General features: G+C 37.1%; 1 protein-coding gene across 1 annotated transcript in view; it reads right to left on the minus strand.

The window, feature by feature from the left end:
• LOC121369657 (midasin-like) overlaps positions 1–18,235 on the minus strand; it is a 171,032-nt gene that overhangs the window by 25,098 nt on the left and 127,699 nt on the right. Inside the window, exons 63-75 of the mRNA XM_041494702.1 lie at positions 12,598–12,692; positions 12,068–12,185; positions 9,804–9,948; positions 8,367–8,476; positions 7,382–7,486; positions 6,704–6,844; positions 5,338–5,497; positions 4,654–4,703; positions 3,227–3,323; positions 2,755–2,860; positions 1,843–1,945; positions 1,030–1,145; positions 243–321 (exon numbers count right to left, since the gene is read on the minus strand). Of these exons, the coding sequence (XP_041350636.1) occupies positions 243–321; positions 1,030–1,145; positions 1,843–1,945; positions 2,755–2,860; positions 3,227–3,323; positions 4,654–4,703; positions 5,338–5,497; positions 6,704–6,844; positions 7,382–7,486; positions 8,367–8,476; positions 9,804–9,948; positions 12,068–12,185; positions 12,598–12,692 (1,425 nt within the window). The remainder of the gene's footprint in view (positions 1–242; positions 322–1,029; positions 1,146–1,842; positions 1,946–2,754; positions 2,861–3,226; positions 3,324–4,653; positions 4,704–5,337; positions 5,498–6,703; positions 6,845–7,381; positions 7,487–8,366; positions 8,477–9,803; positions 9,949–12,067; positions 12,186–12,597; positions 12,693–18,235) is intronic.

The raw sequence follows: 18,235 nt of genomic DNA on the forward strand, positions 1-18,235 counted from the left end.
TACAGAAAAATATACAGGCTTAATATTTATAATATTTTTTCAAGCTCAACACTAGCTTAGTTATACTCTATGACTTATACATATACAACACCTTTTTTTTTGTGCTCTTGATAGGATCTGTCCCAAGTAACAGATCTAACAACTGTTATATTGCTTCCTACACATAAAAATGTAAACCCAGAATGAGTTTTAAAAAGAAATCAGAAAAGTATTTTAAAATATACACGGAAATTAAAACTTACCAAACATTGTGTCAGTTGGTTCTGTGGCGGCAAACTTGGGTTTTCTGAATTAAATCTGTCAACTTCTGAAGACAGCTTACTGCACACACCGACAAGAAGAAATAATATTGTTTTGTATGTGGATATTATGGGTCCAATATCGTAATTGCACCATTTGGGAGTGAAAAATTAACAAATTTCATTAACAACTTACAACCAAACAGAGTTTAGTAATGAACTGACAACCACATCTTATGATCTAATTTATATCCATTTTATTTTTCTTGGCAAAAAATATTCAAATATGTCCAGATTATAACAGATTACTTATTACTGAAGTAAAATATAGGCTTTTGTGTTTTTGTTTAACGACACCACTGGAGTACAGTGATCAATTAATCATCGGCTATTGATTTGTTTGTTTTGTTTAACGACACCACTGGAGCACATTGATTAATTAATCATCGGCAATTGGATGTTAAACATTTGGTAATTGTGACACACAGTCATCAGAAGAAACCCGCTACATTTTTCCTAATGCAGCAAGGGATCTTTTATATGCACTTTCTCAGAGAGAGGAAAGCACATACAACGGCCTTTGAGAGAAAAAAACAATCAGCTGAACAGATCCACAGCCATAGTTCGATCATCCTGCGATGCAAGCACCTCAGATAAGCACTCAACCGACTAAGCTAAATCCCGCCTCCTCATCGGCTATTGGATGTCCAATATTTGGTAATTCTAACACCGTCTTCCAAGGAAACCTGCTACATTTTTCCATTAGCACCAAGAAGATAAAAATGTGTACCTAAGTTTGGTATAATGGTTGAAGAAGGTGGTCAGTTCAGTGTGTTGAGACATCAACATGGTCATCAGGTGTTCAGTGAAGCCGCGACATCGGTCAATGTTGCCAACACCAAGTTCCTGCATAAGAAAATAAAAATAATGTTTATGTAACAACATTTAGCAGATATCTAAACTATAGCTGAAGTCTGTTGTATTTATTAATCACACCACTACAACACTGATTAATTAAACATGAACTATTGGATGTCAAACATTTGGTAATTTAACACATATTCTTCAGAGGAAACCTCCTACATATTTCCGATAGCAGCATTAGATTTTTCATATGTCCTTTACCTTACAGACAGGACAACACATACCATGGCCTTTGATATACCAGTCAAGGGACAGTGGTTCTAAATTATAGCTAAATATTACTTTAACACAGCATCTCTGGCCTATGACATCACTCAATTTTAAAAGTACTCAATGACATATTAGCAATTACTCTACTTCCGAAATAGCAGAAAATGATATATTTAAAAAAAAATCTACATTTATATGTAGTCCAGTTTGATTTACTTCCTTTATCATTAGTATTTTTGCTTTAGTTTATTGTTTAAATTTATTGTTTTCACAAGGTTTTAATCTGCTATCAGAAGCTAAATTAGACAAACTACTGCGACCTCCATAGTGGAGTCAAGACACCAATTTAAACTGGGTTATGTCTACTCAAGAATGTTAAAAGCAGAGCTAAAGATAACCCCTGGGGTAAAATTATCAAGAGTAATATTATTACTTCATGGTTCAAGCAAACTGCTAAATAACTGTTTACCTTGGATGCAGACTGTAAAGCTATACTGAACTGAGCTTTTCGGGCAATACACTTGAAGAAGTAGGCTGCACAACCGTCCCACAGGCTGGGGAGATCAGACATTCTGCAAGACAGTAATAGAAAATCAGAACACATGTGATTTTAGCCAACAATTCAGCACACTGCTTAATCAGAAACCATTATTAAAGTTCATGTTTGTTTTGTTTAACGACACAACTAAAGTAAAGTTTGTTTTATTTAACGACGCCGCTAGAGCACATTGATTTTTTATCTTATCATCGGCTATTGGACGTCAAACATATGGTCATTCTGACACTGTTTTTTTTAGAGGAAACCCGCTGTCGCCACATAGGCTACTCTTTTTACGACAGGCAGCAAGGGATCTTTTATTTGCGCTTCCCACAGGCAGGATAGCACAAACCATGGCCTTTGTTGAACCAGTTATGGATCACTGGTCGGTGCAAGTGGTTTACACCTACCCATTGAGCCTTGCGGAGCACTCACTCAGGGTTTGGAGTCGGTATCTCGATTAAAAATCCCATGCCTCGACTGGGATCCGAACCCAGTACCTACCAGCCTGTAGACCGATGGCCTGCCACGACGCCACCGAGGCCGGTACGACACAACTAGAGCACACTGATTTATTAATCATCAGCTATTGGATGTCAAACATTTAATAACAGAGGGGGGAACTGGTGAACTGTAAAAAAGAGGAAATCTAGAGAGGTCCGGGAATTCTTGAAATCCTAGGTTAAAATCTGTGCCATCTGACATATTTTGGAGGAAATGCCAATTAAAATGCGAAGAAACACAATGTTCCATGAGAGGAAAACAGCTGATCCGAGGAGAATTCCCACCCCTGATTATTTCACCCTGCTAATGTGACAATTTTAATTCATGAAGCACACTTACTGTTGCATGTTACATAGGGCTGCCTCAATGTCCAAAGGTGGTGAATGCAAAGGATCAAAGTGTTTGTCTTTTGCACACAAAGCCAGACCTTTTCTGTATGACAACCCTGAAAATAAAAAAAAGATAATTTTTTTATTACATGTGAGTGCTGTACAAAATTAAAGAATAATTACATAATTTAATGACATTCCAGTCCTGGCTATTGGATGTCTGACAATGAGTAATTCTCACACAATCTTCAGAGGATACATGCTACATTTTTTCCAATAGTAGTGGAGATCTTTTATATGCAGACAGAACAGCACATATCATGGCCTTTGATATACCAGTCGTGGGTCACTGGTTGGGATGGGTGTTAAACAGACTAATAGCAACATGGGTTATACATTGAAAAAAGAAATCTACTTATCAATTAAAAATATTATTTTGTTTAGAAATGTACTATTGTCCACACAACTACTGCTGCACATACCTATGATTGTGAGATGCTTGAACAGATCAGCAAGAGCTTTTCTCTTCCTCACGTTCAGCAGCTTGGCTTCAGCCTTCTGCTTGGCTTTTTCCAAATCCTGAAACACATAAACCAAATTATTATCCACACAGTTCAAGATATTCAGAGAAATATAACTAGTATGACACACATGTGTCATAATGATTTCATGCATGTCATAATGATTTCATGTGCACAATGAATGGCGTAATTTTGGAAAGCAATGTCATAACTTAATGTGGCTTCACCAGTCTTAGCTCTGTGTAGTCGTCTCCTAGTTACGTTTGAAACATCCTTACATGGCCTTAGCTTGTTATTCATAAAAAAAAAAAAAATTATGGATGATATGGATAATAAAGAAATTATTACACCTGTGTGTGAACTATACTGACTTTACAAACTTATGTTAAGATTAATGTATTACTCTCGCCCTTGCTCCCCCAGTCTTAGCTCTGTGTAGTTATCTCCTAGTTACGTTTGAAACATCCTGACATGGTCCTAGATTGTAATTCATAAAACTAATATTATGGATAATATGGATAATAAAGAATTTATTACACTCGCATGAAAATGGTACTGATTTTAAGAAACGAGAGTCAGGATTCATGTATTACCCTTGCCCTCGCTCGGGCAATACAAGAATCCCGACGAATCTCATTTCGTAACATTAGTACGACACACTAGCTTGTATAATAATCTCTATTTATTCAGCTCCACATATGCACTTATAATTAAATAACAAATCAAAGATCTGCAGTGCTGAAGGTAGGATTGCAACCATAGATTTAAATGATGACTGATATTGGAAATGGAAGACTGTAAGATATTCAGAAGGGCAGATGGATCATAAATAAATGGCAGACGACAATTTTTGGAGGTTACTGCTACCACCACTGTCACCTACATTTCATCTTATTTTCGTACTTATATCCAATTAAGGTTCAAGCACACTGTCCTGGGCACATACCTCAGCTATCTGGGCTGTTTGTCCACTTGTTAATTGTTAGTGGTTAGTGAGAGAAAAAGAGGGTGTAGTCGTTAAAACTTGTTCTGGATGGGAGCTGGTATCGGGCTGTGAACCCTGTACCTACCAACCTACTTTTCATGCTTTCAGTTATACACCTGACTGCACTCAGTAAATACAGCCACACACTTTTCTCAAACAGCTTCCTATTTTCAAAGATATAACGATCACCTTGGTAGGGTGAGGGAAATTCCCCCCTTAGAAAAATAAATACATTTAGGAATATGATAATGTAACTGTAGTTTAACATATTACAGATCAACTTGATATTATCTTAAAAGTGGTTTCATCTATATAAAAAAAAAACCTCCGACTCTTGTCTGAATAATTTAAATATTCTTTAAATATGTCATATTAAAAAGATAACTGTCCGATCAGTACTCACAGGAGTAACATTCGTAGACTGCAGCTCATGGGCACCTTCAATGATTTCACCTAAACAAAACAAGAACAGAGTAAACAAATTGTTAATAAAACCTATTTTTAGCATTATTTAAGAAATATGTCTCCCCGTCTCTAAGTTCGTTTCAGTGTACCATTTAGATAAAAATTAAAGAGAGTTGTGTCTGAGACAATATTTACCGAGTGTCAATATGTGGTACTGGAATTTATTACCCATATGGTTAAAAATATCTTGGTACATATCAAAGTGATACATCCCACTAGAACCCCAAGTGGGACGTAACACTCTGATGTCACAGGATGACATCACCGATTGGCTCACTGCAACCTTACAGGAACGTCAACCAAACAAGTGATATAAATTAAGATTGATTATGGGTATTAAATAGGATATTAAACATGCTACCATTTCATATCATGTTTATGTCCCTTGTGAAAAATGTTTCATGGTCCCTATTAAAATACCAATGCAGAAGAGAACCTCTCCAAACTAGATGTCAATTAAAACCAGACATTTTTCTTGATTCCTTGGGTGTCTGGTTTATATCATTTCACTAAATTAACCACAATTAAAGAATGGTTTGTGCATTAAAAAAATTCAAAGTCAAATACCAGTCATAAGGAACTGATTGGAATGGAAAAACTATAGACAAGGGGAGACACAAACCTGTGAACTCGTCCAGTGAAACAACGAGCCCAGTGTACTCCACGACCGTGAGAAGTTTCTTCCAGTGTTTGGCACATCTGACCGTCAGCTGGGACAGCTTTGTCTGAAGACTGGACGTTGAAGTCAGGGATGCAGGAATATCAAACTGGACTATTGCACTCTATTAATAAAAAATATATATGTTAGTTTAAACATATTTTTTTTTACTGTAAAAATAAACGGTTTTGGAATTAGACAACAGGCTGACACCTATATTAAAGCCTCTCCCAGCATTTTACAAAATTCAATAATTTAGTCAGCATGACATAAACATTTTAACTCCAGAACTACAATATACTTGGAGAGAAGGAAAAGGAGGATAAAGTTTGTTTTGTTTAAACACACCACTAGAGCACATTGATTTATTAATTGTCGGCCATTAGATGTCAAAGAAAAGAAGGAAGAAGAAAAGGAAGAAAGTAATGAAGAAGGAATGATTGTAACATAATATTTATTAGTCTACATTGTACAAAAACAAGTTGAAATACAAAGAAAATATCCAAAAGCTATATTTTTTTCCATTGTATAAGATCAAATAATTTTATGTTTTTGTAGCAGGAACCCCATTAGTAACATCTGACTGGGCAATCACATTCTTATTATAACTATCAACAAGATAAATCTAAATATCCATTGCTATTTGAATAAAGTCAAAAAAATTATATTTTGGTACTATCAAATGTGAAGTGGACCTTTTGTCACAGAAGCAGTAACATAAATCTGGAAATTACATTCTGTCAATAAAAATAGGAGGTAAAATGCAATAAAATATTAAATCTAAAATCAAATCAGAGTTGACGTTCACATCAATTGGAACTTATTACTCTTTATAAGCAGATGGTTGGACCACAATTAAAAAAAAGAAAAAAAGAAAGAGAAAATAAATTTTTATCCTGTAATTTACTAATGCATACTTTCCATTATAAGACCACAGTTAAAGTTTGTTTTGTTTAATGTTACTACTAGAGCACATTGAATTATTAATCATTGGCTATTGGATGTCAAACATTTTGTAATTTTGATGTATAGTCTTAGAGAGGAAACCTGCTACATTTTTCCATTAGTAACAAGGGATCTTTAATATGCACCATCCCACAGACAGGATAGCACATACCACGGCCTTTGAAATACCAGCTGTGGTGCACTGACTGGAAATAGAAATAACCCAATGGGCCCACTGATGGCGACCAATTGCAAACCGACCACGCATCGAGTTATTGAGTTACGATTTGCCCCCTTTAAGACCTCAGTAACTTTCTGTAATCACTAAACATAAAACAAAAAAATTTTCTTGGCTACAAAAATAAAAAGTAAGAAACATATAAACCTGTTTGTTTTGTACACATCTCTCACACTGTGTTTGGAAATCATTAAACTTCTCACAAAAGGTGTCGGTTGTTTCGGGAGATGGAATGAAGTTGTCTCCCTTTTCCACCAACAATCCTTTTACAGATCTCTTCAGAATGGCCTATAAAACACACATAAATAAGTCACATCATGAAAGTTAAAAGTATGTTTTGTTTAATGACACCACTAGAGCACATTAATTTATTGATCATTGGCTATTGGATGTCAAACATTTTGTAATTTTGACTCATCTTTAGAAACAACCTGCTATATTTTTCCATTAGCAGCAAACGATTTTTAAAAACAGTACTTACAGGAGCATTATATGTACTTTCCCACAGAAGAACAGCACATACCACAGCCTTTGATATACCAGTAATGAGACACTGGTTTGAATGGGAGGGTGGGAGAAAAAAAGAATGTCCACAAAGGAGGTATGAACCTGTGACCAAAGCACCTCAAGCGAGCTTTCTACTGACTGAAGTCGCATGATTAAACAGTATTAGGCAGCCAATGGAATTGGGCAACACTAGTAGAAGTTACATTAAAACTAATTTTATAAAAAAAGAAAAAAAACCCCCAAAAACAGAGAAGACTTTTACAACTAGAAACATTATTTATGACGGTTCGGTTTGGAGAGTTTAGCTACAGTTCAAACCTGAAAGTTCTTTGTGTGCTTGTGAACAGTTTTGTGGGTTTTCTCAGTCGTCTGTTTCAGAGCCCAATAGTTCATGTCATTCCACCGCGCTATTTTCACAAATCCCTGAAAACAGAAGCAGAGTAACTTATTCAAAGTCTAGATTAAAAATATAAAACTGGAGAAAACTTGAATGTTTTCTCTTTTATGGATACATTACCTGTCCTCAAGGATAAGTGCATTCCCCCCTACACTTATTTTGAGGACAGGTAATGTGAAAAGAAAAATCATCGTTTGATCTGCATGTATTATTATTATATATGTATATAAAAAGACCCACCAAAAACTTACAATGCCAAATAACTGTATTAATTTTGAGATTCAGAAGCCCTTTTGTTTTATTCTACAATATTGCAACTTACGTTGAGAAGAATCTTTAAAAGATAATGGATATCGCAACAACAAAAAAACACTTATAAGTCAAATATAGTTACTGGATAATAACAGAAAATCTGAGAAGTAAGAATTGTTGTTGAAATAAGTATTAACACATTATTTCAAGTTACTGGATAATAACAGAAAATCTGAGAAGTAAGAATTGTTGTTGAAATAAGTATTAACACATTATTTCAGATAAACAAATCATTTGTAGTCAAATTAATTTTCCTCAGCCAAACAATGTTAAAAAATGTAAAGCCTCATTAATTTGATTAAACATGATAATTCTTGGATTAGCTTTTTAACAGATGCATAATCAAATATATGTCAAATTCAATTTTAATATACAGTGAAACCTCTCAAGACTGGACCCTCTGTAAACCGGAATTCCCTCAAAACTGGACAGAGTCCCTTTCTAAAAACCAAGTCAGAACTTAACCTATCTAAACCAGATCCCTCTTTAAACTGGACATTTGTCTTGGTCCCAAGGGTGTCCAGTTTAGAAGGGTTTCATTGTATATTTTTTAAATAACCAAATAATAGATTTAATTCTGTCAATATGGTTTACCTTTAGCTCTTTCTCAATTGGACTTCTCAGTCTGGTGATTTCATCTTCAACACTGGGAAGGAAACACTTGTAGAACTGGTGCACATTCCACAGCATGTTCACAACTGCAACTACAGACAAAAACAAAAACTCAATTAGGAAAACACTACCTCCAATAAACAATAATAAACCCACTTCCAGTACAAATCACTATTTCCAATTCAAAATAACATACAGAATTGAAACAGAAAAAAAATTAAAATAGAAAATTACTTTGACTCAAGTTTTCTTTTTTCTACAGTACCAGTACTACTTTTTTTCTTAATTTTTAACTACCTTTTTCATTATTAAAAAAAAGAACAAAAACATTTAGAAATATCAATGTCTCATGCACCCCATAAACTCGTTTGAAAAAAAGCTGATTGGGTTATAACACTGCTAAATATTTCTACTCCACATTTTAAAACTAATTAAATCAAAACTGTTGCTGCCAAAAAAGTAACATCTAAATCTTGCCTTTTGATTCCAAAACAGAAAAGTGACCAGTTTCAGTGGGTTAAGCAATCAGACTTAAGACAGTAGGTACTGGGAAGGAAGGAAATGTTTTATTTAACGACACTCTCAACACATTTTATTTACGGTTATATGGCATCAGACATATGGTTAAGGACCACACAGATATTGAGGGAGGAAACCCACTGTCGCCACTTCATGGACTACTCTTTTCGCTTAGCAGCAAGGGATCTTTTATATGCACCATCCCACAGACTTTGATATATCAATCATGGTGCACTGGCTGGAACGAGAAATAGGCTAATGGGCCAACCGACAGGGGTAGGTACTGGGTTCACATTCCTGAGTTTTAAGGACTCAGTGGGTAGGTGTAAGGCCACAACACCCAAGTTTTCTCTAATTAACAACTAATAACTAACTATTACCCATGAGCAGACAGCTGAGATGTGTGCCCAGGACAGCATGCAAATAAACTAAAATGTAATTAGTAGAAATGTACAAGGCTTGTAATTGCAGAGAAAGACAGCAAATGCCTTTCAAAATGCTTTCCATCTTAGTTTTGACAATATTCCAGATATATTCAGAGTTTGTCAATTTTTAGGAGTGACAAAATAAATCACAAGCTTTTATCTGTGTTTGTCTTAAATCTAAAAAGATAATTTACACAAGTCTAAGTAGGACTCTTTATTTTGAGAATATTTTCTAAAACTGCTTTTCAATTTCTAGCATTTGCTTCCTGACTGAAAATTCTGATATAATGATTACTTCCCCTGATTGAAATTTCTGATACAATGATTACTTCCCCTGATTGAAATTTCAGATACAACGATTACTTCCCCCAATTGAAATTTCAGATACAATGATTACTTCCCACTCAACAAAATACATTTTGAGCCTTGTAATGAATGTATGTCTAAGTTGATAATGCAAAGGTAAGTTAAACACCTTGACGTTCTGATGGATTCATATGAACAGCTTGACAATGAAAGGCGAACACTAGCTTCAGTCTGGCAGAAAATTCTCCAAGTGCAGAGGATTCCAAGAAGTTCTTCAAGGCATTCATCAGTTCTACTTCACTTGATTCATTACCCTTCAAATAATACAAAATACTAAAATATTATAAGACTATATAGATGGAAAAAACAGATAGAATGTAATACTCAATATTCATAAATGGCTACATGATGTTTTTTGTGTGACACAGGCAGTTTGGATATATACTCTTCAAAAGAAGAAACGCAAAACCACATTGTCGTAAAATTTGGAGAATTGATTTAATTATTGAATGGTGAGTCCGATAATTACCAAATGTTGCAGGATTGTTCACAATTCACTCTAGTCCATTGTGAGTAAGTGATAGGACACACCACCAAGGTCAAGGTCATCTGGAGTCAATACCGGGTGTGGCCTCCGCGTGTGTTGACAACTGCCTGGCACCGCCTGCCCATTGAAGCAACCAGAGTACGGATGACGTCCCGGGGGATGGTGGCCCACTCGGCCTGCAAGGCTGCTGCCAGCTCGGGCAGGGTCTGGGGCTGTGGTTGTCGCTGTCGGAGGTGTCGGTTCAACTCGTCCCATAGATGCTCAATTGGGTTCAAATCCGGTGATATCGATGGCCAAGAAAGGACATTAATGTTGTTGTTCTGTAGGAAAGCCGTTGTGAGACGTGCTGTGTGAGGCCTGGCGTTGCCATGTTGGAACACTGCGTTGGCGTTGGCCATAACTGGAACGATGTGTGGCCGGAGGATCTGGTCAATGTAGCCCTGTGCATTCAGGTTGCCCTGCACGTGGACCAGGTCAGTTCTGCCAGTGTGTGAGATGGCTGCCCACACCATGACACTACCCCCGCCGAATCTGTCCATTTCCTGCACGCAGTTTGCCGCATAACGTTCACCACGACGCCTATACACGCGACATCTTCCATCATGACGTCGGAGCAGAAATCGGGACTCGTCACTGAACCACACCTGTCTCCATCGCAGTTGAGGCCATTGTCGATGAATCTGGCACCACTGCAGTCGGAATCGACGGTGTTGTGGTGTTAAGATGACACCTCGAACTGGACGTCTGGCACGAATTCCTACCTCACGTAGGCGGTTCCGTACTGTCTGGTCGGATATCCTGCGCAAACCTGGTATTGCTGCGGCTGTGGAGGTGGCAGTAGTCAATCGTTCCCGAAGGTGGCGTACCCGGATGTAGCGGTCCTGCCCGAGGGTAGTGACCCGTGGTCGACCGGATCTAGGGAGGTCACGTGTTGATCCATGTTGCTGGTAACGGTCCCACAGTCTGGAGATGGTGCTTGGGGACACATGGAATGCCCTGGCAACGGCCGTTCAGGATTCGCCTGCGTCTAGTCGGCCGATGGCATTGTTTCTCTGCGGTTCACTGAGACGTGGCATGTCCTGGATTGTCAACTGTCGGCCAGATACAGAGGCCAGGCAAGCGAACACCCTGCACTTTTATACTGTCGATGTTCATGTTGCACGTGCAGACAACGCACGTGCAGTGGTGATATGGTTTGCACGTGGCTGCGTTTTTGCGAATATTCACATTTTGAAACTTTATTTTACAGTAGCTGCGTTTTATCGAATGTAACCGTGGGAATGTGTTTGGGACATGCAATGACCTTATATTCACAAAGCATGAACCGGTAGGAAACATAAAATCGGAGTTATAACCCATTTGTACCCTTTTGCGTTTCTTTTTTTGAAGAGTATATATAGATAAGACTGGAAAGAATAATAGTGATACTCGAAGATTTTGGCACAGCTTTTATAGCAATAAAGTAACTTATATACATGGTACCAAGTACAGATATTAACCATAATCTATTATGGTTGAAGATAAGTTCTGAAAAACACAATTATACAGTATCTAAGAGAGCCAATCATCATAATTTTCTAATGTAATAATTAATAAAGTAATCACACAACCCCTAATCCACAACTCTGCAAACACTTGAACAACATTCAAATTATTAATTTTGGGTCAATGGTTTTCATAGAAAAGAGGAACACCAGACATATGAAAGGAAAAAGCAATAATTTTAGAAATTACATTCGAGTTCCAAACAAATCATACAATATATGTGAAGAATTGTAAAACATATTGAGAACTAGTAAGTTATTTAAAATGGCCATATCTTTCAATATCAAGTTTGAATAAAGCACAGTCACAAATTTGCCTCATTTAATATACTAAACATGTACCTGCTTCTGCTGGTCAGGTGACACAAATGAGCCAATCAGCTGATAGAAATGAAACCACCAATGGCAAACACTTTGCTGAGATTTTTCAACTTCAGTATCCAAAGAGCGATGCCAGCAACTATTAGAATAAACAGACATAAAGATTGTGGTGCAATACTGTAAAAAAAAAAAAAAAAAAGCATGCATGTGTGTGATCAAGAATAATAAAGACGACATCAGCTTTGAATTTATGGGTCATTGAAATAGTTTTCAATTGTCATGAGCTATAGTGATAATTTTTATTTTTTTTAATTATGAAAACGATGTCATTCTTTTAACTTGCATTAAGCATACATGTAGCTAAATGCCATTATTCAGAATCCCAAATCCATATATCATATTCTGTGTTTATCCAATATCCCTTTTGCTTTTTAAAATAAAGTATTTGTACCTCTTAATAAAGTATTTGCACCTATTAATAATACTTCACATATTCACTATGGTCTAGGAACTTACAGTATAGAACTGCTAAAATACACAATATCACCAACCTGAGCTCAAGTTTCCTCCACTGGATGATAAGACTGGTAAGTTCTGTCAACTGTGTTGTCATGGATACGTGACTTGCTGCATTGGCTTCCCAATCCTAAAAATAAGACTTGGGGAGGAGTTAAGGGTCTCAATCTCACCTCCCCATCCTAAATATCATATTTATCACATACTGTCCAATATTATTATAGTAATAAAGAACATTCTGAAAATTAAATACCTTTTTAATTGTATTGAAGATACATGTATATATATGTGTGAACTATTAATATTTCAGATTTAACTCTATTGAACGTTTATTATTATTATTATTTTTATATTTTATTTTATTTTTATAAAACAAAATATTATTTTCAAAATATTAAAATTAATATATTGGTTAAAATGTTAAATATAAATCAAATACATTGTTATATTTTGAATAATTATTATTTTGAAAATGTTTCTTTATCAACTGTGTCATATGTGTGTGATAGCCTCAGGCTTCCTTGCATTTTGTATCGTTCTAGTCTATTTATGAGACAGCTCGATACCGTAAAGAACTGTTAATTTCAAGCTTTTAGTTATAAATTTGTACATTGGTAGCACGACTCACATGGCCAGACAAACTAAGCCAAACTTCCCTTTGACCAGCTTGACTTCACCGAAAGGTGAAATCAGTGTTGCCTTTTTAAAAACAGTGACCACAATCACGGATGAATGGTGAAGAACTCAAGGATCACCTATCCACAGATAATAATTAAGTGTTAAGTGTTCGAGAGTTCGAAGCGCCACTGGCACCACAAAATCATGCGACACGCTCACAAATTGGTTGTCTAGCTTAGACAACACCCTTGTCTGGCATTAAAAGTAGGTCTACATGTGCTACTGACTGTTGAAGCGTATAACTTTAATTTTATAGTTAGGCGACACTGGTGTCACAAAATCATGGAACAGGCTCACAGATAGTTGGCCTAATTTGCTACTGACTGTTGAAGCATATAGCTTTAATTCTATTGTCAGGTGTGTGTGCTGGAAATTGTATAAAGATGGGGATCTAGACTATGGCACTACACATTCAACATAGCCATGAAGAAAAAATGAAACGACAATATTTCAGAGGCTGTATGTAAGAGAAAAATGAGCCATATAAATTCGGCACTACATTTTCAATGCTCTGAACCTTTTAAAATTCTGTACACAAAGTTTGATACTGGATCAATTTGGAAGTGAATGGAATTTGTCCTTCTTTGTATTTGATCAGGCTAAAGAGGAACTGGAGACATATTCACATGGAAAAGCTGACATGCAGTTATCATGAAATACTAGAAGCACACTTTTGCTCATTTTCTCTGTATATTAACAAAGGATTGTTAAGTGCAATTAAGACAACAGCCCCAGTGGCATTGTGGGTAACTTAGGGCATCTAGGAAAAGCTGAAAGACCTGGATAACAACATTATCACACTCTCATTATATAAAGAAAGGATTATATATATATATATATATATATATAAGTGCAGTTAAGATGCCAGCATCAATGGCAAAATGGGTAAAAAAACCATCCTGGAATACCAAAACAGTACCACTAGACATTTTCTCTGTATATTCACCAAGGATTGTTAAGTGAATTTAAGACGATGGATGATAAAAAGTGGAGTCAGAAGGACATATATTCTGAACATCTGATGATACAGAATTGTTTGTAGTCTCTGGAAATCAAGGTTTTAGATTTTAGAAAAGCAAACAAAGTTTATGATGAAAAAACAGGTATTGATTTTGTTGATCAACGACATTCCACAGACTATTAAATTCTTTCATCACAATCAAGACAGACCATATATACATGTAAGCTGTAACATTTTACAAAATTTTCTTTATCAACTGTGTCATATGCATGTGATAGACTCAGGCTTCCTTGCATTTTGTATCGTTCTAGTCTATTTATGAGACAGCTCGATACCGTAAAGAACTGTTAATTTCAAGCTTTTAGTTATAAATTTGTACATGGTAGCATGGCTCACATGAGCAGGCAAACTGAGCCAAACTTCCTTTTGACCAACTTGACTTCACCGTTCCAGTCACCGTAAGGCAGTGTTCGAGATTAACGGTATCCCGATATCCCGGGGATACCAGAATTTAATTTTGGATACCAGACTTCAAGAACCCAGTATCCCACCGGGATGCCATATAATACTAAATTCTCAGGTGAGATACCAGATTGTGAAATGTTTGTATCCAACTGGGATACTGGCCAAAAAATTTAATCTCGAACACTGGTAAGGTGAAATCAGTACTGCCTTTTAAAAATAGTGACTACAATCACAGATGAATGGTGAAGAACTCAAGGAACACCTATTCACAGATAATAATTAAGTGTTAAGTGTCTGAGAGTTTGAAGTGACATTGGTGCCACAAAATCATGCAACAGGCTCACAGATAGGTGGTTTAGCTCAGACAACACCCGTGTCTGGCACCAATAGTTGGCCGAATTTGCTACTGATTGTTGAAGCATATAACTTTAATTCTATTGTCAGGTGTGTGTGCTGGAAATTGTACAAGGGTGGGGATCTGGACTACAGCACTACACATTCAACATTGCCATGAAGAAAAAATGAAACAACAATATTTCAGAGGCTGTATATGTAAGAGAAAAATGAGTCGTATAAATTCGGCACTACATTTTCAATGCTTTGAACATTTTTTAATTCTGTATGTACACAAAGTTTGATACTGGATCAATTTGGAAGTGAATGGAATTTGTCCTTCTTTGTATTTGATCAGGCTAGAGAGGAACTGGAGACATATTCACATGAAAAAGCTGACATGCAGTTATCATGAAATACTAGAAGCATATTTTGCTCATTTTCTCTGTATATTAACAAAGGATTGTTAAGTGCAATCAAGACAACAGTAGGAATCAAGACAACAGTAGGGTCTCCAAGAGTACTCGGGTAGAGACCAGCAAGACTCAAGTCCCTTCACAGGACTCGAGTACTCATGCAATGAAGAGAACTTTCATTTAATAATAATTTTTTAATGTAATTTTATCATTATGCTTGCCACCAGTTACATTATATGGCTGTGAGACATGAAGGGAAACAAAAGTTGAATGTGTGGAATACAGTATTATCAATGGCATGATTTGGCATCCATGTTCTTCGTTAGAATTAAGATGCATAATGCTATTTTACTTTATTCCTTAGTCTCATTATCATCTAGTGTAAGTGTCGGGTACTCGGGTCCGGGTCGAGTTTGTCCCTTGAGTAGTCGAGTTCAATATTTTGGACTCGTGGAGGCCCCAAACAACAGCCCCAGTGCCATTGTGAGTAACTTAGGGCATCTAGGAAAAGCTAAAGACTTGGACAACAACATTATCACTCTCTCATTATATAAAGAAAGGATTATACATGTAAGTGCAGTTAAGATGCCAGCATCAATGGCAAAGTGGGTAACAAAAGCTTGGAAAACCATAAAATACCAAAACAGTATAACTGGACATTGTCTTTGTATACTACTCAAAAGAATTTAAGGGTCAAAAATTTATAACCAAATAAGTTTCAGAGTGTATTAGATTGATGATGTAAACTACAGCAAATTTTTTATTTATTGTTCCATATTTACAAAAAAACACAAATAAACGTCACTGTATACAAGAAAGTCACATGACATGCTGTCAAAGTTGAAGGTTGTCAAACATGGATTTTACACATTAGAACATTCGTTTAATAGTGTGTGAATCCACCCCTGGCGCGAATACACTCGACACATCGTTGCCTCATGCTGTTGATCAGACGTCTGAAGAACTCTTGGGGAATGGCCTGCCACTCTGCCATAAGAAGTTGACCCAGATCATGAAGGTTGGCCGGAGGGGCATGGCTATCCCAAACTCTCCTGCCTAATTCGTCCCAGGCGTTCTCTATTGGGGCCAAGTCAGGCGAATATGCTGGCCAATCCATCCTGGCGATACCTTGTTGTCTGAGAAAGTCCGTTACCACCCTGGCGAGGTGGGGTCTGGCATTGTCATCCTGCAGAACTGTCCCGCCGCCAATCTGCTGAAGGCCTGGGAGAACCAACGGCCGGATAATCTCATTCAGATAGCGGATTCCATTCAGATTGCCATCCACCACATAGAGAGGGGTCCTGTGGTGGATAGAGATGCCGCCCCACACCATGACGCTGCCACCACCGAACCGGTGACGTTGTCTAACGTTAACGTCAGCGAAGCGCTCCCCAGGACGTCTGTAGACACGAACCCGATCGTCGTTGAACTGGAGACTAAACCTGGACTCATCAGTGAACATGACTCGACCCCACTGAACACGTTGCCACCGCAGATGAAGCGTGCACCAGTGACGTCTGGCCGTTCTGTGACGTGGTAGGAGTGGGTGTCGAACAGCCTGGCGACGGCAGCGTAGATTATTGGCTCTCAGACGATTGCGTATGGTTTGATCAGACACTCGAGTTCCAGTCGCAGTCCGCAGATTGTCACGTAATCGGCGTGCAATGGTTGTGCGTTGACGTAGAGCCATATTGGTGATGTAGCGGTCCTCTCTATTTGTAGTGCTTCGGGGTCTTCCCGAACGTGGACGATTTCGAACAGAATTCGTTGCTTGGTACCGTTGCCACAGTCGGCCAACGACACTCTGACTGACACCAAGTCTCAGAGCAACATTTCTTTGCGTATTGCCATCCTGAAGCCAAGCAATAGCCCTTCCTCGATCTTCGATAGTCAGTTGAAGTCGTACCATTGTCGAATTTGGAGTGTGCACCGTACACGAACGCAAGCTCCAATTATACGGAAATTCAGCATTGGGAACATGGAATACACATGCAAAGCGTGCAAATGAAACGCTTTGTGAAAAAGCAAGTTATGGGCACTTAGCAGACTTTTCGCTTTCGCCCTAATTTACGTGCAAATGTAAGCATGTTTTCGCCATTAGAACTAGTCGACAGTGTCAATGACAGTGGATTTTAATTCATTTATGGGTTGCTTAGACCCACTTTCGTCAAAATGGAACAATACCATGCGTGACATTATGGTCTAGCTAATATAATTGACATTCAGAAAATAATGTCGAAAATATCGTCTGACCCTTAAATTCTTTTGAGTAGTATATATTCACCAAGGATTGTTAAGTGAATTTAAGATGATGGATGATAAAAAGTGGAGTCAGAAGGACATATATTCTGAACATCTGATGATACAGAATTGTTTGTAGTCTCTGGAAATCAAGGTTTTAGATTTTAGAAAAGCAAACAAAGTTTATGATGAAAAAACAGGTATTGATTTTGTTGATCAAGGACATTCCACAGACTATTAAATTCTTTCATCACAATCAAGACAGACCATATATACATGTAAGCTGTAACATTTTACAAAATTTTCTTTATCAACTGTGTCATATGCATGTGATAAGACTCAGGCTTCCTTGCATTTTGTATCGTTCTAGTCTATTTATGAGACAGCTCGATACCGTAAAGAACTGTTAATTTCAAGCTTTTAGTTATAAATTTGTACATGGTAGCATGGCTTACGTAAGCAGGCAAACTGAGCCAAACTTCCTTTTGACCAACTTGACTTCACCGTTCCAGTCACTGTAAGGTGAAATCAGTATTGCCTTTTAAAAATAGTGACTACAATCACAGATGAATGGTGAAG

The sequence above is a fragment of the Gigantopelta aegis genome, chromosome 4 (genome assembly GCF_016097555.1).
Source record: "Gigantopelta aegis isolate Gae_Host chromosome 4, Gae_host_genome, whole genome shotgun sequence".
In the NCBI taxonomy this organism is placed as follows: Eukaryota; Metazoa; Mollusca; class Gastropoda; order Neomphalida; family Peltospiridae; genus Gigantopelta; species Gigantopelta aegis.